Genomic DNA, 23,985 nt, shown 5'->3' with positions numbered 1-23,985 from the left:
GCCCCTACTGGGAAGTGAGGAGCCCCTCTGCCCGGCCAGCCGCCCCGTCCGGGAGGGAGGTGGGGGGGGTCAGCCCCCCGCGCGGCCAGCCGCCCCGTCCGGGAGGTGAGGGGCGCCTCTGCCCGGCCGCCCCTACTGGGAAGTGAGGAGCCCCTCTGCCCGGCCAGCCGCCCCGTCCGGGAGGGAGGTGGGGGGGTCAGCCCCCCGCCCGGCCAGCCGCCCCATCCGGGAGGGACGTGGAGGGGTCAGCCCCCCCGCCCGGCCAGCCGCCCCGTCCGGGAGGTGAGGGGCGCCTCTGCCCGGCCGCCCCTACTGGGAGGTGAGGAGCCCCTCTGCCCGGCCACCACCCCGTCTGGGAGGTGTACCCAACAGCTCATTGAGAACGGGCCATGATGACAATGGCGGTTTTGTGGAATAGAAAGGGGGGAAAGGTGGGGAAAAGATTGAGAAATCGGATGGTTGCCGTGTCTGTGTAGAAAGAGGTAGACATGGGAGACTTTTCATTTTGTTCTTTACTAAGAAAAATTCTTCTGCCTTGGGATCCTGTTGACCTGTGACCTTACCCCCAACCCTGTGCTCTCTGAAACATGTGCTGTATCCACTCAGAGTTGAATGGATTAAGGGCGGTGCAAGATGTGCTTTGTTAAACAGATGCTTGAAGGCAGCATGCTCGTTAAGAGTCATCACCACTCTCTAATCTCAAGTACCCAGGGACACAAACACTGCGGAAGGCCGCAGGGTCCTCTGCCTAGGAAAACCAGAGAACTTTGTTCACTTGTTTATCTGCTGACCTTACCTCCACTATTGTCCTGTGACCCTGCCAAATCCCCCTCTGCGAGAAACACCCAAGAATGATCAATAAAAAATAAAAAATAAATAAAAAAAATTTAAAAAAAGAATTTTCTAGTAATAAGTTAAAACTCTGGGCTTTCAGTATGCTCCAAGCATGTAAGTTCTAAGCATTTTACATGTAATTCATTTCATCCTCACAAAACTATGAGGTAAATACTGTTACTGCCATTTTCAGGTGAGGAACTGAAGCACAGGCCAGTTAACTTGCTCAAAATTACAGAGCTAGTATGTATTGGAGCTGCGATTCAAACCCGGAGTCCAGTGCCCTTCAGTTTCTCCATTTTTAGATGCAGTGCATTGGGTTCATTCATTCAATCAAATATTGATGTTTCCTACATACCATCACTGTTACAGGCGCAGGTGACAAAACGGACGAAGTGCTGCCTTTTTGGCATTCACAAGCACTAAGAGTAAACTAAATACAAGAATCGTAAGAACTAAGGGAAAAAGCGGGAGAGAAGGATAAGGCATGAGGCTGGAGTTGGGTGAACTGAAAATAGAATGAACGGAGAATGCTTCACAGGAAAGGTGATTTTTTTTTTTTTTTTTTTTTTTGAGAGAGTCACACTGTCATCCCGGCTGGAGTGCAGCGGCGCGATCTTGGCTCACTGCAACCTCTGCCTCCTGGGTTCAAGCGACTCTCCGGCCTCAGCCTCCCGAGTAGCTGGGATGCTACCACGACCAGCTAATTTTTGTATTTTTAGTAGAGACGGGGTTTCACCATCCAGGCTGGTCTCGAACTCCTGACCTCAGGTGATCCACCCGCCTCGGCCTCCCAAAGTGCTGGGATTACAGGCGTGAGCCACTATGCCCGGCCCTGAAAAGGTGACATTTGAAAAAAATACAAAAGAGGTGATTGATCTCAGATTCTGGAACCTAAAGACCCATCTCCATTCTGGGCGCTGCCTCACGCTGCACCCCTCAAGGCCCCTGCCTAGTGCTCTGGCGCCTCCTTCAGATGCGCGGGGCTGCTGCAAGCAGAAGCGGAACTGCAAGGCCGGAAGCTCCACGTCCGCACCCGCCCCTTCCGTTTCGCTTCCGCCTACCCCGCCCAGGCTGCCAGACCGGAAGTGCTCCGCTCTACCTGGATCCTGCTTCTCTGGGTTGAAACCCGGGCGCCGCCAAGATGCCGGTGAGGGTTCGATCCACGGTGTGGGGAGACAGCGGGGATTGCGAAGAGCAGAGAGAAACCGTGTGTGTGCCGAGAGAAGCGGGTGGCGGAAGGCAGAGAGGAAGCTGGGGCCCGAGAAGGAGGGAGGCGAGGGGAGGGGACCGGTTGCTGAAGGATTGGGGCGGCCCGGGGGTGCCAGTCGTGGGAGGCGGGGGCGCGGCAGCAGTGGGCCAAGGGTCCAGGGTGTGTGAGGAGGCCCTCTTCTCTCTCTCCGTCTACTCCTTCCGACTCCGGCAGGGTTCCCAAAGCCTCACTAGAGCGCGAAGCCAAGGGCTGCGCTTTTTATTTTTCATATTTCAAGTCCAGGGGTCTAGCTTCTCCTTTTTCTGTCAGGCCCACTTCCTCCTCCGCCCCGGGGTCAGGCTCCCTCTGCTGTTTGTCATTTGTCAGAACCCACTTCCCGGCAGCGGCGGCCACCCCGGAGCCAGCTGGGTTTAGGGCCCTCACAGACTCGTTCGGCGCCTGACTTCCAAAGATTTCCTTTTTCGTGTGCCATCAGAGTGGGAGTAAAAAATTATGACGGCCTGGTTGTACTTAATTTCTGACAGCCAGTTTGTGGGGTAAATTTATCACCGTCATGGTCTCCATTTTGCAGATTCGGGAAAAGGTGGTTCAGTTATTATGTGATTGTTCACACTTTTTTTGTTGTTTGTTTTTTGAGAGAGTCTCGTTCTGTCGCCCAGGCTGGAGGGCAGTGAGGCGATCTCGGCTCACTACAATCTCCATCACCCTGGTTCAAGCAATTCTCGTGCCTCAGCCTCCCAAGTAGCTGGGATTACAGGCGCGCGCCACCACGCCCAGCTAATTTTTTGCATTTTAGTAGAGACGAGGTTTCACCATGTTGGCCAGGCTGGTCTGGAACTCCAGACCTCAGGTGATCCGCCCCCTCGGTCTCCCAAAGTGCTGGGATTATAAGCGTGAGCCATCGCGCCCAGCCTGCTCACACATTATTTTTAACAAACGTTAACGAGCACCTGCTGCCTGCCAGGCTGTATTTACAGCAGCAAATAAGTTCAACAAATCCCTAATCTTAAAGAATGTACATTCAAATCGGGAGTCGAGACAATAAAAGTGTAGACATAATAAAGGAGATACATACGGTAGTGTCAGGTAGTGACAAATGCTATAAAGAAGCTAGATGGGTAGTCAGGCGCGGTGGCTCACGCCTGTAATCCCAGCACTTTGGGAGGCCTAGGCGGGCGGATCACGAGGTCAGGAGTTCAAGACCAGCCTAGCCAACATGGTGAAACCCCATCTCTACTAAAAATACAAAAATTAGCCAGGCGTGGTGGCGTGTGCCTGTAATCCCAGCTACTTGGGAGGCTGAGGCAGGAGAATCGCTTGAACCCAGGAGGCGGAGGTTGCAGTGAGCCGAGACCGTGCCACTGCACTCGTCTGGCGACAGAGTGAGACTCCGTACCACACCCCCCCCCCCCCCCGGAAAAAAAGAAGCTAGATGGGTAACAAGACAGTTTGGTGAGAGGGAAGGCGGAGGCTGCTTTAGATAAAGCATACCTGTGATGAAAAGGAGCAAGCCATAGTTGCAAATACATTTTTTTTTTTTTTGAGACAGAGTGTGACCCTGTCTCTCAGGCTGCAGTTCAGTGACACAGACTCGGCTCAGGTGATCTTCCCACCTCAACCTCCTGAGCAGCTGGGACTACAGGTGTACGCCACCATGCCCAGCTAAGTTTTTGTGTTTTTAGTAGAGACAGAGTCTCACCATGTTGTCCAGGCTGGTCTCAAACTTCTGGGCTCAAGCAGTCCTCCTGCCTCAGCCTCCCTAAGTGTTGGGATTACAGACATGAGCCACCTCGCTCAGCCTCACAAATGCATATTTTATGAATCCCATAATTACCATTTGACTCCTGAGCTCTGGGGTACACACTTTATAAATTATCCCATCTAATCCTCATAACGACCCTATGAAGTAGGTACCATGATTCCTGTTTTACAGAAGAGGAAACGGAGCCTCAGAGAAGTTAATTTGGACAGGGTTGCCTAGTAATGGTAAAACCAGGTTTTAAGCCAGGACTCTAGGCTGGGTGCAGTGGCTTATGCCTGTAATCCCAACACTTTAGGAGGCCAAGATGAGAGGATCACTTGAGCCCAGGAGTTTGAGACCAACCTGGGCAACATAATGAGACCCTGCCTCTACAAAAATAAAAATAAATTAGCTGGATGTGGTAGTGCATGTCCTCCCAGCCTCTCAAGAGGCTGAGGTGGGAGGATCACCTGGAGCCAGGAGTTTGAGGCTGCAGTGAGCTGTGATCCTGCCACTGTACTCCAGCCTAGGAAACTCTGTCTCCAAAAAAAAAAAAAAAAAAAAAGACTCTAAATCCCTGTACTGGTTCCAATCGCACATAGAGCACCCTGGATTCACTCTGTTGGGTTTTGTTTGTTTGTTTTTTTGGGGGGAGGGGTTTGTTTGTTTGTTTGTTTGTTTTTTTGAGACGGAGTCTTGCTTTGTCGCCAGGCTGGAGTGCAGTGGTGCTATCTCGGCTCACTTTAACCTCTGCCTCCTGGGTTCAAGCGATTCTCATGCCTCAGCCTCCCAAGTAGCTGGGAATACAGGCATGCACTACCACACCCAGCTAATTTTGATATTTTTAGTAGAGATGGGGTTTCACCATGTTGGTCAGGGTGGTCTCGATCTTCTGGCCTGGTGATCTGTCCGCCTCGGCCTCCCAAAGTGTTTGGATTACAGGCGTGAGCCACCCCGCCCATCCCATCCTGTGATTATTTTCTGTCTGTCTTCTCTACTCTTCAAGGACCAGAATTGTACTACTTTGTATATTACTATATCACAGTGTCTTGCACATAGAAGGTGCTTAGCAATCATTTGATGAATGAATGAATATATGAATGGGACCCATGTTGACTTATAAAAAGCCAGACATCTTGTAAAAAGCAGAACTAAGAATCAGCATACAAAATGCTGTCATAAATGTGATTTTTTTATCCCTTCCTTTAACACACACCTACCCACTGAAGGGAATATATATCTTCTCATTTTACAAATTTGGAAACAAGCTAAGAGAAGAAGAATGATGTCTTGGTCAAAAGCATAACGCCATGAAGTGGCAGAGCTGAAAAGATAGTGCTTGGGTCTTGGTTTAGCTGGGGGCTGGGTACCCTGATTTATATGATGTTTGTCTTTCTGTAGTGGAAATACTTTGGCCAGATACCAATGTGATGTCACCGAACGTAGAATTGGAAGAGATGCACAGCAGCACCCCATTATTTAGTATTTCATAATAATAACCTTAAGAACATAGACAATAGTAAAATGTAATTTTTAAAAATTAGGTTATTGCTGGGTGCGGTGGCTCACGCCTGTAATCCCAGCACTTTGGGAGGCCGGGGCGGGTGGATCATGGGGTCAGGAGTTCAAGACCAGCCTGACCAACATGGTGAAACCCTGTCTCTACTAAAAATACAAAAATTAGCTGGGCGTGGTGGCACGCACCTGTAATCCCAGCTACTTGGGAGGCTGGGGCAGGAGAATCGCTTAAACCCAGGAGGCGGAGGTTGCAGTGAGTAGAGATCGCGCCACCGCACTCCATCCTGGGCGACAGGGCAAGACTGTCTCAAAAAAAAAAAATTGGGAAGTAGGCCAAGTGCAGTGCAGTGGCTCACACCTGTAATCCCAGCACTTTGGGAGGCCAAGGCGGGCAGATCACCTGAGGCCGGGAGTTCGAGACCAGCCTGGCCAAAATGGAGAAACATCGTCTCTACCAAAAATACAAAATTAGCTGGGCGTGGTGGCTTATCCCTATAATCCCAGCTACTTGGGAGGCTGAGGCAGGAGAATCACTTGAACCCGGGAGGCGGAGGTTGCAGTGGGCCAAGGTCACGTCATTGCACTCCAGCCTGGGCAACAAGAGCCAAACTCTGTCTCAAAAAAAAAAAAAAATTAGGAAGTAGCCGGGTGTGGTGGCTCACACCTGTAGTCCCAGCCCTTTGGGAGGCCGAGGCAGGAGGAACACTTGAGCTAGGAGTTTGAGACCATCTTAGGCAACATGGTGAGACTCCTTCTCAAAAAAAAAAAAAAGAAGTGATGAATACTTAAGCATCACTGTTTTTAACATTATTTACTTTTTTTTTTTTTTTGAGACAGTCTTGCTCTGTTGCCCAGGCTGGAGTGCAGTGGCACGATCTCAGCTCACTGCAGCCTTCGCCTCCTGGGTTCAAGTGATTCTCCAGCTTAGCCTCCCACGTGGCTGGGACTACAGGCGCACGCCGCCACGCCTGGCTAATTTTTTATATTTTAGTAGAGATGGGGTTTCACTGTGTTGCCCAGGCTGGTTGCAAACTCCTGAGCTCAGGCAATCCGCCTGCCTCAGCCTCCCAAAGTGCTGGGATTACAGGCATGAGCCACCACGCCCAGCCAACATCATTTACTTAATTGTAAGTTTATATAATTTGATTTTTGAGAAGAGCTGTGTTTAACAACCAGCTTGAAAAATGCCTCAAAATTTAACAATTGGTTTTCTTGAGCCAGAAAGAACCAGCCCTCGCACCTCAATGCTGCTATCCCTTCTCCCTCCCCTAATTAATCTTGGGTGGTTTACTCTTTTTTTCCTTTAAGGGAAGGTTGTTTGCCACAGTGACATTTGCTCTTTTTCTGCTTCTGTGTTCTTCCTGGGCTTGCCATTACAGGCTTACCACTCTTCTCTCATGGATCCTGATACCAAACTCATTGGAAACATGGCACTGTTGCCTATCAGAAGTCAATTCAAAGGACCTGCCCCCAGAGAGAGTAAGTCTAAACCCATTATTTTCAAATTTTGGTACGAAATGCCTAACAATCTTCTGAAATGATCAAATCAGGGAAATTCTTAGCTCAGTCTTCTCTCTCAAATTGCCCTTGTACTTTGCTTGGTAGATATTGTGGTCTAGACCTTTCAAGATAGTGGTTATATGTTGCATTTAATAGGAAATTGTATTATTTCTTCTGACTTCTCCAGGAAACTCTTTTGAGAAAATGGAGGAAATGTGCTTAATTCTGGACACTGTTTATCAGTTCTTTCAAACAAATCTAATGCTGTTACGTCTAGAATGCCACATGCCCATCCTTTCTGTCATCAACCTGGAAAACAACAACAACAAATATTTGAACCTCTTCCTCGTCTAAATCTACTTCCTTTATTCATTCTTCAAGATCTTCATTTTTAGCAATACCTCAATCTTAAATCTGAAGTGTACTATGTAACATTACTTACGTCTATTCCCGCTTTTCTGAATTTTATTTCAGAAAGCTGCAATATTTTTCAGACACTGTCTGAGACTCTTCTGATGCTTTCTGAGATGTTCTCCCAACAGTATAATTTGTATTATGTTAGACATGGTTTCCCTGTACCCTGCAAGGGTCTGAACTGAATTCCATTCATGGTTTCCAAGACCATTATTATAATTACCAATTTGGTACTGATCCAGTCCCCATTTCTCTGCCAGACTGTTTGACTTGACCTTTTTTAAACTTAATTTTGTTTTCAACACAATTTGAAAGCTCAGTAAACTTAATGCATATGGTGAGTCACCACAGTCTCTACTTGATTCTGAGGAAAAGGAACAAGGAAGAAGACAGCCTGGGAAAGAAGAAAAATAACATAAAAGAAAATCACAAGGCTGGGTGCGGTGGCTCACACTTGTAATCCCAGCACTTTGGAAGGCCAAGGCAAGTGGATCACTTAAGGTCAGGAGTTCGAGACCAGCCTGGCAAACATGGCGAAACCCCAACTCTACTAAAAATACAAAAATTAGCTAGGCATGGTGGTGGGCACCTGTGATCCCAGCTACTCAGGAGGCTGAGACAGGAGAATCGCTTGAACACAGAGGGTGGAGGTTGCAGTGAGCCAAGATTGCACCACTGCACTCCAGCCTGGGTGACAGAGTGAGACTTCATCTCAAAAAAAAAAAAAAAAAATTTCACTGCAAAGGCCAGGTGTGATGGCTCACACCTGTAATCCCAGCACTTTGAGAGGTCTAGGTGGGTGGATCACCTGAGTTCAGGAGTTCAAGACCAGCCTAACCAACATGGAGAAACCCCATCTCAACTAAAAATACAAACAATCAGCCGGGCATGGTGGCGCATGCCTGTAATCCCAGCTACTTGGGAGACTGAGGCAGGAGAATTGCTTGAACCTGGGAGGTGGAGGTTGCAGTGTGCCGAGATCATGTCATTGCACTCCAGCCTAGGCAACGAGCAAAACTCTGTTTCAAAAGAAAAAAAAAAAAACCTGAATTGGAATGGAGGCCTGTGCTGTGAGCTAAATAACAGTGTTAATCACACTAATTCATTTATATTCAACAAATATCTGTAAAATGCCTTTTATGTGCCAAGTATTCTTCTAGTTTCAGAATCCTTTGGCCTTTGCCCCCTCCTGTCATTGCGTTTAGAAGAACTAGCTGGTTTTTGGAAACAATATTGAGTCCTCCAAGAAAGTTTTCTTTCACAGATAAGAAAACAGATTGCAGCCAGGCATAGTGGCTCATGCCTGTAATCCCAGCACTTTGGGAGGCTGAGGCGGGCAGATTGCCTCAGGTCAGGAGTTTGAGACCAGCCTGGCCAACATGGTGAAACTCTGTCTCTACCAAAAATACCAAAATTAGCTGGCTGTGGTGGCAGGCACCTGTAGTCCCAGCTACGTGGGAGGCTGAGACAGGAGAATCACTTGAACTCAGGAGGCGGAGGTTGCACTGGGCCTAGATTGTGCCATGGCACTCCAGCCTGGGCGACAAAGTGAGACTTGATCTCGAAAAAAATAAATAAATAAAAAATAGGGCGTGGCGCGGTGGCTCACGCCTGTAATCCCAGCACTTTAGCACTTTGGGAGGCCAAGACGGGTGGATCACGAGGTCAGGAGATCGAGACCATCCTGGCTAACACGGTGAAACCCCATCTCTACTAAAAATACAAAAAATTAGCCAAGCGTGGTGGCGGGCTCCTGTAGTCCCAGGTACTCGGGAGGCTGAGGCAGGAGAATGACGTGAACCCAGGAGGCGGAGCTTGCAGTGAGCCAAGATTGCACCACTGCACTTCAGCCTGGGCAACAGAGCGAGACTCCATCTCAAAAAAAAAAAAGTAGATTGCAAGGAACACAAGTGTAGAGTTAGAGTTCTGTTGAAATTCTTCCACAGGGCAATGAGCTGGGATGAAGACAACTGAATTGCAGAGTATGAAAGCTTCAAGATTACTTTGCATTTCTGCTGTGCAAGAACGTTAACAGTCATAGACAAGAAGTATAAGTAACTGTCTCAGCACTGCTGAAACCAGCTGCCAGATATCAAGACCCTGGGATTTTGACCTTTTTAAAATAAGAAGAAGAAAAACAAAAAATTGCCAAACAAATTGTGTCATGAGATCTGTCTTTGTCAAGACAGTATTTCTGGCTTTTGTCCATCTAGAGCTACCTACAACAGCTTGTACAAGTATATTTTAAGTCATAGTTTTCATAAAAAGAAAGATGTGTATCTGAACCTCAACATGTTCTAAATAATTGAGTTTTTTTCTGAAACTATAATATGTAAATTCAAATAAAATTATATTAAATACTTTTTATTTTATTTAATTATATATTTTTTTATTATTACTTTTTTGAGACGGAGTCTCGCTCTGTCACCCAGGCTTGAGTTTGGTGGAATGATCTCAGCTCACTGCAACCTCTGCCTCCTGGGTTCAAGCAATTCTCCTGCCTCAGCCCCCTGAGTAGCTGGGATTACAGGCACATACCACCATGCCCGGTAGTTTTTGTATTTTTAGTAGAGACAGGGTTTCTCCATGTTGGCCAGGCTGGTCTCGAACTCCTGACCTCAGGCAATCCATCCGCCTCGGCCTCCCAAAGTGCTGGGACTACAGGCATGAGCCACTGCGCCCAACTGAATACTTTTTATTTTTAGGAAGCAGTTAAAGTTAGTCTATGTCTCAGTGTTTTTTTATAAATGCATTGAGAGACGTCTTGAATAATGTTCACCAAATGCTAATGGTAGTTATTTCTGGGGAAATGGGAATTAAGGTGACAATTAAAAATTTTTTTTGGCCCGGTGCTGTGGCTTATGCCTGTAATCCTAGCTACTCAGGAGGCAGGAGGATCACTTGAGGCCAGGAGTTTGAGACCAGCCTAGGCAACATAGTGAGACTGCATCTCTAAAAAAAACTTTTTTTTTTTTTGGAGACGGAGTTTCGATCTCGTTGCCCAGGCTGGAGTGCAATGGTGCAATCTTGGCTCACTGCATCCTCCACCCGCGAGTTCAAGCGATTCTCCTGCCTTAGCCTCCCGAATAGCTGGGATTACAGGTGCCTGCCACCATGCTTGGCTAATTTTTTGTATTTTTAGTAGAGGCGCAGTTTCACCATGTTGGCCAGGCTGCTCTCAAACTCCTGACCTCAGGTGATCCACCCGTCTCGGCCTCCCAAAGCGTTGGGATTACAGGCGTGATTCACTGTGCCCAGCCATCTTTAAAAACTTTTCTTTAAAAATTTTATTTAATTTTTAAAGAAAAAAATTAGCCAGGCCTCATGGCGCATGCCTGTAGTCCCGGCTACCTGGGAAGCTGAAGCAGGAGGATCACTTGAGCTCAGGAATTCAAGTCTGTGGTGAGTTATAATTGTACCACTGCACTCCAGCCCGGGTAACAGAGCAAGACCTCTCTCTAAAAAATAAAACTGTTTTGATTGAATTTCATTTTCTAATGAGCATGTATAAGTTTTACAAAAACAATAAAGCTGTAAAAATAAACCATGTACTACTTTTCTATAAATATTTTCTGAAAATCCAAGGGCGGTGGCTCACTCCTGTAATCCCAGCACTTTGGGAGGCTGAGGCAGGCGGATCATGAGGTCAGGAGTTCGAGACCAGCCTGACCAACATGGTGAAACCCCATTTCTACTAAAAATACAAAAATTAGCCAAGCCTGGTGGTACATGCCTATAATCCCAGCTACTTGGGAGGCTGAGGCAGGAGAATCGCTTGAACCCGGGAGGCAAAGTGAGCCGAGATCATGCCATTTCACTCCAGTCTGGGCAACAGAGCAAGACTCGGTCTCAAAAAAAAAAAATTTGGCCGGGCACGGTGGCTTATGCCTGTAATCCCAGCACGTTGGGAGGCCGAGATGGGTGGATCACGAGGTCAGGAGATCAAGACCATCCTGGCTAACACGGTGAAACCCCGTCTTTACTAAAAATACAAAAAATATAGCTGAGCATGGTGGCAGGTGCCTATAGCCCCAGCTACTCGGGAGGCTGAGGCAGGAGAATGCTGTGAACCCGGGAGGCGGAGCTTGCATTGAGCCAAGATCGCGCCACTGCACTCCAGCCTGGGCGACAGAGTGAAACTCTGTCTCAAAAAAAAAAAAACAAAGGCTAGGCACGGTGGCTCATGCCTGTAATCCCAGCACTTTGGGAGGCCGAGATGGGCGGATCACGCGATCAGGAGATCAAGACCATCCTGGCTAACACGGTGAAACCCCATCTCTACTAAAAATACAAAAAATTAGCGGGGTGTGGTGGCAGGTGCCTGTAGCCCCAGCTACTCAGGAGGCTGAGGCAGGAGAATGGCGTGAACCCGGGAGGCGGAGCTTGCAGTGAGCCAAGATCACGCCACTGCACTCCAGCCTGGGTGACAGAGCGAGACTCTGTCTCAAAAAATAATAAATATTTTCTAAAAACTTTGTATTTCAGTAGGATCATCTTATTTTATTCAACTCCGCAACTGTTGACAGTTGTATGTGTTTTCCCTTTATGGCTTTGATAGTTGTTATGTTTTGTATTTGGCTAATGTTCTCTGTGCTCCTTCCCTTGTGTCCTGCTTAGCAAAAGATACAGATATTGTGGATGAAGCCATCTATTACTTCAAGGCCAATGTCTTCTTCAAAAACTATGAAATTAAGGTAAATTACAGAGCTTTTAATATTTAACTTAGTTTTCTCATAGGGATAATACCAACCTTGCTATCCAGATTGCTGTGAGGAGAAAATAAAATGAAATCAGCATGTAATTTTTAAATTCGAGAGCAGTGCTTAATGTTAGCTTTTGTATAAATATTAGTTTCTTTTTTTTTCCTCCAAATTCTATACCAGGGGTTGGCAAACTCTAACCTGAGGGCCACATTTGGCCCACTGCCCCTTTTTATGAATAAACCTTTATTGGAACACAGCCACAACCATTTGTTTCTATATTATCTATAGTTACTTTCACACCAAAACAGCAGAATTGAGTAGTTGTGACAAAGACTGTATGGCCCACAAAACCTAAAAATACTGCCTGCCTTTTACAGAGAAAGTTTGCCAACTCCTTGCTAGAAGTATCTTTATTTATTCAATATTAGTTAAGCAGCACCTACTATGTGCCAGCCTTTTGTTTTGTTTTGAGACGGGGTCTTGCTCCGTCGCCCAGGCTAGAGTGCAGTGGCACAATCACAGCTCACTATACCCTCAACCTCCTGGGCTCAGACAGTCCTCCTGCCTCAGCCTCCCAGGTAGCTGGAACTACAGGCACGCGCCACCACACCCGGCTAATTTTTTGTATTTTTAGTAGAGACGGGGTTTCACAGTGTTAGGCAGGATGGTCTCGATCTCCTGACCTCATGATCCGCTCACCTCAGCCTCTCAGTGTGCTGGGATTACAGGCGTGAGCCACACTCCCGGCCCTAAAATGGAATTTCAACCCCTCCTTGCCAAACTCTGAACTGGAATCAAACAGGTTGTGAATTATTTGTTTGTAGACTCTTGGTGTACAAATTGTAGTCTAAACATTCTGTGATGGTAATAGAATGTTTTCTATATTTCGTGTGGGTTAAGTTTGTAACAGTTATAAATGTTACAATTCTCTGGGCACATTGCTTGAGTTCAGGAGTTCGAGACCAGCCTGGGCAACATGGCGAACCCCCGTCTCTACAAAAAATAGAAAAATTAGTGCATGGTGGCTCACGCCTGTAATCCCAACACTTGGGAGGCTGAGGCGGGTGGATCACATGATGCCAGGAGTTTGAGACCAGCCTAGCCAACAAGGCGAAACCCCATCTCTACCAAAAATACAAAAATTAGCCAGGTGTAGTAGTGCATGCCTGTAATCCCAGCTACTCGGGAGGCTGAAGCACAAGAATTGCTTGAACCCAGGAGGTGATGGTTGCAGTGAGCCGAGATCACACCACTGCACTCAGCCTGGGCGACAGAGCAAGACTGTCTCAAAAAAAACAAAAAACTCTGCCACATTTCATTTGTTCCCAGATACTATATTGTCTTAAAAATAGGGAAATGTGGCTGGGCGCAGTGCCTCCGCCCATAATTTGGGAGGCCGAGGCGGGCGGATCACCTGAGGTCAGGAGCTCGAGACCAGCCTGACCAACATGGGGAAACCCCGTCTCTACTAAAAATACAAAATTAACTGGGCGTGGTGGTGCATGCCTGTAATCCCAGCTACTTGGGAGGCTGAGGCAGGAGAATCACTTGAACCCAGGAGGCAGAGGTTGCGGTGAGCCAATATCACGCCATTGCACTCCAGCCTGGGCAGCAAGAGTGAAACACTCTCAAAAAAAAAAAAAAAAATAGGAAAATGGTGTGGTTTGGGGGTAATTTTTTTGTTGTTTTTTTGTTTTAAGACAGAGTCCCGCTCTGTCACCAGGCTGGAGTGCAATGGCGCGATCTCGGCTCAGTGCAACCCTCGACTCCCGGGTTCAAGCGGTTCTCCTGCCTCAGCCTCCCGAGTAGCTGGGATTACAGGCACGTGCCACCACGCCAAGCTAATTTTTGTATTTTTTAGTAGGGACAGGGTTTCACCATGTTGGCCAGGATGGTCTCGATCTCCTGAGCTCATGATACACCCACCTTGGCCTTCCAAAGTGCTGGGATTACAGGCGTGGGCCACCGCACCCGGCCTTTTTTTTTTTTTTTTAATTCGAGACAGAGTCTTGCTCTGTTGCCCAGGCTGGAGTGCAGTGGTACAGTCTTGACTCATTACAATCTCTGCCTCCTGGGTTCAAGCGATTCTCCGGCCTTAGCCTCCCTAGCAGCTGGGATTACAGGCGCACGCCACCATGACTGGCTAATTTTTGTATTTTTAGTAGAGACGGTGTTTCGCCGTGTTGCCCAGGCTGGTCTCAAACTCCTGGGCTCAAGCAATCCACCCACCTCAGCCTCCCAAAGTGCTGGGATTACAGGCATAAGCCACTGCACCTGGCCTAAATTTGTGTAAAATTTGACCCAAAGTCCATACCACATTTGATCAACATTCATTTGTCTTCTCCACATTTTCTTTTTGGTTAGGTCAAGACATTGAGATTATGGAGTTCTTTGGGAGCAAGTCAAATGTGAAATAGTTGCTTCCTCCTTTAGAGTAATGACTATTTCTGTTCTCGGCAGAGACCCTGAAGGGAAGGGTTTTTAAAAATTAGCCAACCAGCCGGGCGCGGTGGCTCACGCCTGTAATCCCAGCACTTTGGGAGGCCAAGACGGGTGGATCACGAGGTCAGGAGATCGAGACCATCCTGGCTAACACGGTGAAACCCCGTCTCTACTAAAAATACAAAAAAATTAGCCGGGCATGGTGGCGCGCGCCTGTAGTCCCAGCTACGCGGGAGGCTGAGGCAGGAGAATGGCGTGAACCCAGGAGGCGGAGCTTGCAGTGAGTCGAGATCGCACCACTGCACTCCAGCCTGGGCGACAGAGCGAAACTCCGTCTCAAAAAAAAAAAAAAAAAAAAAAAAAAATTAGCCAACCATATGGAGCAGTTCAGGCTTTCCAGGCAGCTTTGTTACTTCTTCCTATACAGTGAGGGGCTGTTGACACAGATCCTTGGGAACCCTGGGGCAAGGGGAGCCGAGAAAAACAAGAGAGAGCAGCCACTCAGCCGAGCATGGTGGCTCATGCCTGTAATCCCAGCACTTTGGGAAGCTGAGGTGGACAGATCACTTGAGGTCAGGAGTTCGAGACCAACCTGGCCAACATGGTGAAACCTCGTCTCTACTAAAAATAGAAAGATTAGCCAGGCATGGTGGCGGGCACCTGTAATCCCAGCTACTCGGGAGGCTGAGGCAGGAGAATTGCTTGAACCTGGGAGGTGGAGGTTGCAGTGAGCTGAGATTGTGCCACTGCACTCCAGCCTGGGCAACAGAGCAAGACTCCGTCTCAAAAAAAAAAAACCAGCTGCACATCTCAGAGTGGGGCTTGTGCCTTCCTCCCAGGGGCAGACGGAAAAGGAGACTGAGGAGACTGTGCATTTGGAGAATGAGAGTTTTGATGTGATAGTGGCTGTCCTACCACTGCATTCAGCAGATAATCAGAAGACAAAGATGGAATTCATACATAGCACATCATTGTTATGTTTTGATAACTGTTTTTAAGTCTTCTTTTTCTCCCTGTAGAATGAAGCTGATAGGACCTTGATATATATAACTCTCTACATTTCTGAATGTCTGAAGAAACTGCAAAAGGTAATTAAACTTGGATGATTGTATATCAGGAAAACAAATTGCTGAGAGGCATTTACCCTCCCAGTCATCTGGGATTTGTTGAGACTTTAAAGACAAGTAGAAAATATTTCCTCTGACTTACAGCATGGACTTAAGAGAAAAATTTGAATTTAGTTTTCTGAACTTGTAGTATAATTGACTGACACAAAGATAAAAGTAGTGGTGTTTTAAGGCTTTGAATATATTTTCTTAAGACAGAAATCTTGACAGAGGAATTCCTTTTAAGCCCTTGACTCAAGGGTTCTTAACCTGGGGTCCAAGGATAGAATTCTTCTTTTCCCTGTAAAATATGTGTGTGTGTGTGTGTGTGTGTGTGTGTGTGTGTGTGTGTGTGTGTATATATATATATATATTTTTTTTTTTCCAGTGCAATTCCAAAAGCCAAGGTGAGAAAGAAATGTATACACTGGGAATCACTAATTTTCCCATTCCTGGAGAGCCTGGTTTTCCACTTAACGCAATTTATGCCAAACCTGCAAACAAACAGGAAGATGGTAAGAACAGGTCTCTATCCTCACTCTGTGACACAAGAAGATTTTCTCCATTTGACTTCCTACCACCCCTCTTTTTCTTGCCTTGATTCATGTACAGATTGAGAGTGAAATCATAGGAAGTACATTATCTTATTAGTCACTCTCACAAACGATTCTTGGCAACAAGGATGACATGCAGAAAATCTTTTGAACAAAAACAAATGTAGTTATAAAACTATCTGGACTGTCATTTCTATTTTGTATCCTGTTCAAATGTATAAAAATGTATTACCACAGTGAGCATCCAGACCTGCAACCAGTACATTTGGGATGTATTTGCAAATACAGTTTTTTTAAAATTGTTCTGTTTTAGAAGTGATGAGAGCCTATTTACAACAGCTAAGGCAAGAGACTGGACTGAGACTTTGTGAGAAAGTTTTCGACCCTCAGAATGATAAACCCAGCAAGGTAAGACCCTCTTCTTGCCTGCTTAATTGGTAAATCACCTTTTATCCGATAGCCACCATTGAACACACTAAGGTCTTCCATTGCAAGAATATTTTTAATTTCTTCATTGCAGTGTTGCTTAACTTCCAGTATATGTCTAGTATGTAATATGAGTTCACTGAATCACACTAAATAATGAATTGCAGGCCGGGCGCAGTGGCTCATGCCTGTAATCCCACCACTTTGGGAGGCCAAGGCGAGTGGATCACTTGCGGTCAGGAGTTCGAGACCAGCCTGGCCAACATGGTGAAACCCCCATCTCTACTGAAAATACAAAAAATTAGCCAGGCGTGATGGTGTGCACCTGTCATCTCAGCTACTCAGGAGGCTGAGACAAGAGAGTCGCTGGAACCCAGGAAGTGGAGGTTGCAGTGAGCCAAGATCATGCCATTACACTCCAGCCTGAATGACAGAGTGAGACTTCGTCTAAAAAGGGTTTATGGCCAGGCGCGGTGGCTCACACCTGTAATCCCAGCACTTTGGGAGGCCAAAGCAGGCGGATCATGAGGTCAGGAGATTGAGACCATCCTGGCTAACATGGTGAAACCCCGTCTCTACTAAAAAATACAAAAAATTAGCCAGGCGTGGTGGCAGGCGCCTGTAGTCCCAGCTACTGGGGAGGCTGAGGCAGGAGAATGGCATGAACCCGGGAGGCGGAGCTTGCAGTAAGCCAAGATCACACCACTGCACTCCAGCACTCCAGCACTCCAGCACTCCAGCCTGGGTGACAGAGCGAGACTCGGTCTCAAAAAAAAAAAAAAAAAAGTTTATAAGAGATTCCAGACTAATGTGAAATTTTATTATTAAATAAATGCAAATTCTATTGTAATTTGACCCCGCTGTTCATTCTGTGTTGTTCTCTCTTGTTAGTGGTGGACTTGCTTTGTGAAGAGACAGTTCATGAACAAGAGTCTTTCAGGACCTGGACAGTGAAGGGAGCCCGGGCAGCCACCGTCTCCAGAGCCCTGGGCAGCATTTTCCAGCAAGATGTACACAATCTTTTGCCTTTATTTCGTAAAGTTTTATACAGAAGAGAGAAGAGCATGTCTTTACTTGAAAAACTCTTGATCAAGAATTTGGGTGGGAGAAAAGAAAGTGGGTTATCAAGGGTGATTTGAAATTTTCTGCAGCATTAAGCTGGCGCTTAATAAGAATAAGTAATAATAAAGAAATTTCTAACATTCCATGTCAGAAAAACTTTATTGCCAGTCTTTGACATTCACTTACAATTTGTTTTGAGATAAAATTCACATTCCATAATGCCCTTTTAAAGTGTACAATTCACTTTTTTTAGTATATACATGAAGTTTTGCAACCATCCCCAGTAAATCCAGAGCATTTTCATCACCCCGGTGTAGTGAACCTGCACTCTTTAGCAGCCACCCCACCCCACATTCCTCCCCAAGCCGCCTGTCCCTCCCACCCCTCCTCCCAGTATTAATCTACTTTCTGTCTCTATGAATATGCTTATTCTGGATAATTCATGTAAATTGAATTTTTTATACAACATGTGGCCTTTTATGTCTAGCTTCTTTGACTTAATGTTTTCTAATTCACCCATGTTAGAGCATATATCAGTGCTTTCTTTTCTCTTTTTCTTTTTTTTTTTTCTCTCTGTGTATATGTACGAAATAAAATATACTAATATGGCCAGGCGCAGTGGATCACGCCTGTAATCCCAGCACTTTGGGAGGCCCAGGCGGGCAGATCACCTGAGGTCGGGAGTTCAAGACTAGCCTGACTAACACGGAGAAACCCGGTCTCTACTAAAAATACAAAAACCAGCCGGGCCAGGTGCGATGGCTCACGCCTGTAATCCCAGCAATTTGGGAGGCCCAGGCAGGCGGCTCACCTGAGGTCAGGAGTTTGAGACCAGCCTGACCAATATGATGAAACAATGTCTCTACTAAAAATACAAAAATTAGCCGGGCATGGTGGCACGCGCCCGTAATCCCAGCTACTCGGGAGGCTGACACAGAAGAATCACTTGAACCCGAGAGGCAGAGGTTGCAGTGAGCCAAGATCGCACCATTGCACTCCAGCTTGGGCAACAAGAGCGAAACTCCATCTCAAAAACAAAAAACAAAAAACTCAGCTGGGCATGGTGGCACATGTCTGTAATCCCAGCTACTCGGGAGGCTGAGGCAGGAGAATAGCTTAAACCTGGGAGGCAGAGGTTACGGTGAGCCGAAGGTTGCGGTAGGCTGAGATCGCGCCATTGCACTCCAGCCTGGGCAACAAGAGTGAAACTTCGTCTCAAAAAAAAAACGGCCGGGCGCGGTAGCTCGCGCCTGTAATCCCAACACTTTGGGAGGCCAAGGCGGACGGATCATAAGGTCAGGAGAATCGAGACCATCCTGGCTAACACAGTGAAACCTCCGTCTCTACTAAAAAAATACAAAAAATTAGCCAGGCGTGGTGGCGAGCGCCTGTAGTGCCAGCTACTCAGGAGGCTGTGGAAGGGGAATGGCGTGAACCTGGGAGGCGGAGCTTGCAGTGAGTGGAGATTGCACCACTGCACTCCAGCCTGGGCAAGAGAGTGAGACTCCATCTCAAAAAAAAAAAAAACAAAAACCAAAAAAAAAACCTAGAGTTTATGGTAGTACTTGAATGATTAGAGTATTTGCATTTTGGTTTTACAGGTGAATATATAATTTTAATATGTGGGTTAAATGCTCTTGAACATCTGTTTAAAGACTTGAATTACAAGCTAGCTAAATACCACAGTTCACACAGCCAAAGGTTTGGATATGTGAAAACTTACTCCATAGATAAACAGAAGGACAGTCCTGAAGCCAAAAGAGTGGTGGTGGTGTGTCATGGGGGGTTTTGTTTGTTTGTTTAATTAAAATTTGTTTGTTTGTTTGTTTGTTTTTGAAACAGGGTATCACTGTTGCCCAGGCTGGAGTGCAGTGGCATGAACACGGCCCACTGCAGCCTCGACCTTTTGGGCTCAAACAATCTTCTCACCTCAGCCTCCCCATTAGCTGGGACTACAGGCACACATCTCCAGGCCCAGCTAATTTTGTATTTTTGGTAGAGACGGAGTATCATTTTTTGTGTGTTTTTTGTTTTGGTTTGGTTTGGTTTTTGCTTTTTTTTTTTTTTTTTTTTGAGACTGAGTTTCTCTCTGTCTCCCAGGCTGGAGTGCAGTGGTGCAATCTTGGCTCACTGGAACCTCCGCCTTCCAGGTTCAAGCTATTCTCCTGCCTCAGCCTCCTGAGTAACTGGGATTACAGGCTTGTGCCACCACGCCTGGCTAATTTTGTATTTTTTGTAGAAACGGGGCTTCACCATATTGGCCAGGCTGGTCTCAAACTCCTGACCTCAAGTGATCCACCCACCTCGGCCTCTTAAAGTCCTGGGATTACAGGTGTGAGTCACAGCGCCCAGCACGACAAGGTTTTGCTGTGTTGTCCAGGCTGGTCTCAAACTCCTGGACTCAAGTGATCCACCCACCTCAGCCTCCCAAACACTGGGATTACAGGTATGAGCCACTGCTTCTGTCCTAAATTAAAATTCTTAACCCAGAATCAGAGTTTTGGTGTTTGGGTTGGAACTTCTGCCACAGGGGTTACAGACATGTCAGAAAGGAGAGAAAGTCACCCTGATTCATTTCAAGATTACAGGTTTGGGGCCAGGCCTGGTGGCGAGAGGTCGAGGCTGCTGTGAGCCATGATCGCACCACTGCACTCCAGCCTGGGCGACAGAGTTGAGACCCTGTCTCAAAAAAGAAAAAAAAATTTTATTTTAAACATATCACCACGTTGGCCAGGCTGGTCTTAAACTTCTGACCTTAAGCGATCCGCCTGCCTTGGCCTCCCAAAGTGCTGGCATAAGCATGAGCCGCCGCGCCCAGCCAAATATATGTATGTATGTATATGTATCTATAGACATATATAGATATCTAGAGATAGATCTATCTCTAGAGATAGATCTAGATATCTATCTAGATAGAGATAGATGTATATCTAGAGATGTATATCTAGAGATAGATCTATATATCTAGATATATATCTAGAGATAGATCTATCGATCTATATATCTAGATATATAGATATAGATCTATATATAGATATGTAGATATATAGATCTATATAGATAGATCTATATATAGATATGTAGATATATAGATCTATATATAGATAGATCTATATATAGATATATAGATCTATATCTATATATCTAGATATATAGATCTACATATCTATAGATATCTATCTATCTATATATCTAGATATCTATCTATAAATATCTATATATCTATATATATAGATAGATATCTAGATATCTGTAGAGATCTATATAGATATATATATTTTTTGAGACGTAGTCTCGCTCTGTCTCCCAGGCTGGAGAGCAGTGGCGCGATCTCGGCTCACTGCAAGCTCCGCCTCGCTCCGCCTTCCGGGTTCACGCCATTCTCCTGCCTCAGCCTGCCGAGTAGCTGGGACTACAGGCGCCCGCCACCACGCCCCCGCTAACTTTTTTGTATTTTTAGTAGAGATGGGGTTTCACCGTGTTAGCCAGGATGGTCTCGATCTCCTGACCTCGTGATCCGCCCGCCTCGGCCCTCCAAAGTGCTGGGATTACAGGCGTGAGCCACCGACACGCGCCCGGCCTTTTTTTTTTTTTTTTTTTTTTTTATTGTGGAACCATCATGATAGAAAACCAGCTTACTCTGGGCCCTGTTCCCAGTTCCATTACTGCCAGCAGGGGGCGCACGGGCCACAGGCGCTGGAACTAGCTTCTGGACCATTTCCCCTTGGGACTTTATCGTGGTAGGTGTTTTGTTTTGTTATATTTTGTTTTTTAATATATGCAAGAGGACAATTTCCAAATGATTTATTATAAATTATACATGAATATAGTCTGAATTTTTTTTTTGATAGAGCCTTGCTCTGTCACCCAGGCTGGATTGCAGTGGCGCAATCTCAGCTCATTGCAACCTGCACCTCCTAGGTTCAAGCGATTCTCCTGCCTCGGCCTCCCAAGTAGCTGGGATTACAGGCGTGCGCCACGATGCCCGGCTAATTTGTGGATTTTTAGTGGAGACAAGGTTACACCATGTTGGCCAGGCTGGTCTGAAACTCCTGACCTCAGGTGATCCACCCGCTTCAGCCTCCCAAAGTGCTAGGATTACAGGCGTGAGCCACCACGCCCGGTTCAATAGTATGAACTTTAAAATACAGCTTTAATTGAAATGTAATGCTGATATTAAAAACAATTATAATGTTGACTTTTTAGAAAAGGTAATTTAGTAATAGTTCTCAGATTTTTATTTTTATTTTCTTCCCCTTCTTTTTTTTTTTTTTTTTTGAGACGGAGTCTCACTCTGTCGCCAAGGCTGGAGTACGGTGGCACCATCTCGGCTCACTGCAAGCTCCGCCTCCCTGGTTCATGCCGTTCTCCTGCCTCAGGCTCCCGAGTAGCTGGGACTACAGGCGCCGGCCACCACGCCCGGCTAATTTTTTGTATTTTTAGTAGAGACGGGGTTTCACCGTGTTAGCCGGGATGGTTTCAATCTCCTGACCTCGTGATCCGCCCGCCTCGGCCTCCCGAAGTGCTGGGATTACAGGTGTGAACCACTGCGCTCGGCCTTTTTTTTTTTTTTTTTTTTTTTAAATAAAGATGGGGTCTCACCATGTTGCCCATACTGATCTCGAACTCCTGGGCTCAAGTGATCCTCCTGCTTCAGCCTCTCAGAGTGCTAGGACTACAGGCATGAGCCACTGCTCCCAGCCTCCAGATTTTATTATTTTTGATCAAGCAACTCAACTTCATATTGTTGAATGCTGGGAAAACACACACACACACACGCACACACTGAAAATAGTTCAGCCGTCCTCTAATTGGGACTCCGAGCCGGGGCTATTTCTCGCGCTGGCGCGGTTCCAAGAAGCATCCCAGCCATCACTCTTTCACCTGCTCCTTAGAGAAGGGAAAATGAGCGAGTCGAGCTCGAAGTCCAGCCAGCCCTTGGCCTCCAAGCAGGAAAAGGAGGGCACTGAGAAGCGGGGCCGGGGCAGGCCGCGCAAGCAGCCTCCGATGAGTCCTGGGACAGCGCTTGTAGGGAGTCAGAAGGAGCCCAGCGAAGTGCCAACACCTAAGAGACCTCGGGGCCGACCAAAGGGAAGCAAAAACAAGAGTGCCGCCAAGACCCGGAAAACCACCATAACTCCAGGAAGGAAACCAAGGGGCAGACCCAAAAAACTGGAGAAGTAGGAAGAGGAGGGCATCTCGCAAGAGTCCTCGGAGGAGGAGCAGCTTCCTTCTGGGACTGGACAGCTTTGCTCCGCTCCCACCGCCCTCGCCCCTTCCGCAGGCCCACCATCACCACCGCCTCTGGCCGCCACCCCCATCTTCCACCTGTGCCCACACCACCACACTACGCAGCACACCAGCCACTGCAGGGCTCCCAATGGGCTGAGTGGGGAGCAGTTTTCCCCTGGCCTCAGTTCCCAGCTCCCCCCGCCCACCCACGCATACACACATGCCCTCCTGGACAAGGCTAGCGTCTCACTTAGCCGCACCCTGCACCTGCTGCGTCCCCACTCCGTTGGTGGTGGGGACATTGCTCTCTGGGCTTTTGGTTTGGGGGCGCCCTCTCTGCTTCACTGTTCCCTCTGGCCTCCCATAGTGGGGCCTGGGAGGGTTCCCCTGGCCTTAAAAGGGGCCCAAGCCCCATCTCATCCTGGCACGCCCTACTCCACTGCCCTGGCAGCAGCAGGTGTGGCCAATGGAGGGGGGTGCTGGCCCCCAGGATTCCCCCAGCCAAACTGTCTTTGTCACCACGTGGGGCTCACACTTTTCATCCTTCCCCACCTTCCCTAGTCCGTGCACTAGGTTGGACAGCCCCCTTCGGCTACAGGAAGGCAGGAGGGGTGAGTCCCCTACTCCCTCTTCACTGTGGCGGCAGCCCCCTTGCCCTCCGCCTGGGATCGAGTACATATTGTGGTGATGGAGATGCAGTCACTTATTGTCCAGGTGAGGCCCATGAGCCCTGTGTCCGCCGCCTGAGGTGGGCTGGGGCTGCTCCCCTAACCCTACTTTGCTTCCGCCACTCAGCCATTTCCCCCTCCTAAGATGGGGCACCAATATCAAGCAGCTCACCCTGCCCGCTCCCAACCCCGCTCCTGCTCTTCCCTGCCCCTCAAGGTTCTGGTTCCATTTTTCCTCTGTTCACAAACTACCTCTGAACAGTTGTGCTGTTTTTTGTTCAATGTTCCATTCTTCCACATCCGTCATTGCTGCTGCTACCAGCGCCAAATATTCATCCTCATTGCCTCCTGTTCTGCCCACGATCCCCTCCCGCAAGATACTCTTTGTGGGGAAGAGGGGCTGGGGCATGGCAGGCTGGGTGACCGACTACCCCAGTCCCAGGGAAGGTGAGGCCCTGCCCCTAGGATGCTGCAGCAGAGTGAGCAAGGGGGCCCGAATCAACCATAAAGGGCGTAGGGGCCACCTCCTCCCCCTGTTCTGTTGGGGAGGGGTAACCATGATTTGTCCCAGC

General features: G+C 47.4%; 2 protein-coding genes across 2 annotated transcripts; both read left to right on the top strand.

The window, feature by feature from the left end:
• The first annotated feature begins 1,869 nt into the window (after nt 1-1,869).
• On the top strand, nt 1,870-17,658 carry ARPC3 (actin related protein 2/3 complex subunit 3). The gene is made up of 7 exons (XM_004053885.5): nt 1,870-1,984; nt 6,686-6,785; nt 11,838-11,914; nt 15,385-15,453; nt 15,860-15,986; nt 16,339-16,433; nt 17,343-17,658. Exons 1-7 carry the CDS (start codon nt 1,979-1,981, stop codon nt 17,403-17,405), a joined length of 537 nt encoding a protein of 178 aa, XP_004053933.1. The 5' UTR covers nt 1,870-1,978; the 3' UTR covers nt 17,406-17,658.
• Nucleotides 17,659-21,110: 3,452 nt separating this feature from the next.
• LOC101142088 (high mobility group protein HMG-I/HMG-Y-like) lies at nt 21,111-22,824 on the top strand. The gene is made up of 2 exons (XM_063694307.1): nt 21,111-21,253; nt 22,409-22,824. Exon 2 carries the CDS (start codon nt 22,419-22,421, stop codon nt 22,695-22,697), a length of 279 nt encoding a protein of 92 aa, XP_063550377.1. The 5' UTR covers nt 21,111-21,253; nt 22,409-22,418; the 3' UTR covers nt 22,698-22,824.
• Nucleotides 22,825-23,985: the final 1,161 nt, after the last annotated feature.

The sequence above is a fragment of the Gorilla gorilla genome, chromosome 10 (assembly GCF_029281585.2).
Source record: "Gorilla gorilla gorilla isolate KB3781 chromosome 10, NHGRI_mGorGor1-v2.1_pri, whole genome shotgun sequence".
Lineage (NCBI taxonomy): Eukaryota > Metazoa > Chordata > Mammalia > Primates > Hominidae > Gorilla > Gorilla gorilla.
Note: the sequence above shows the minus strand (reverse complement) of the source record. Positions and strands in the feature narration are given on the sequence as shown.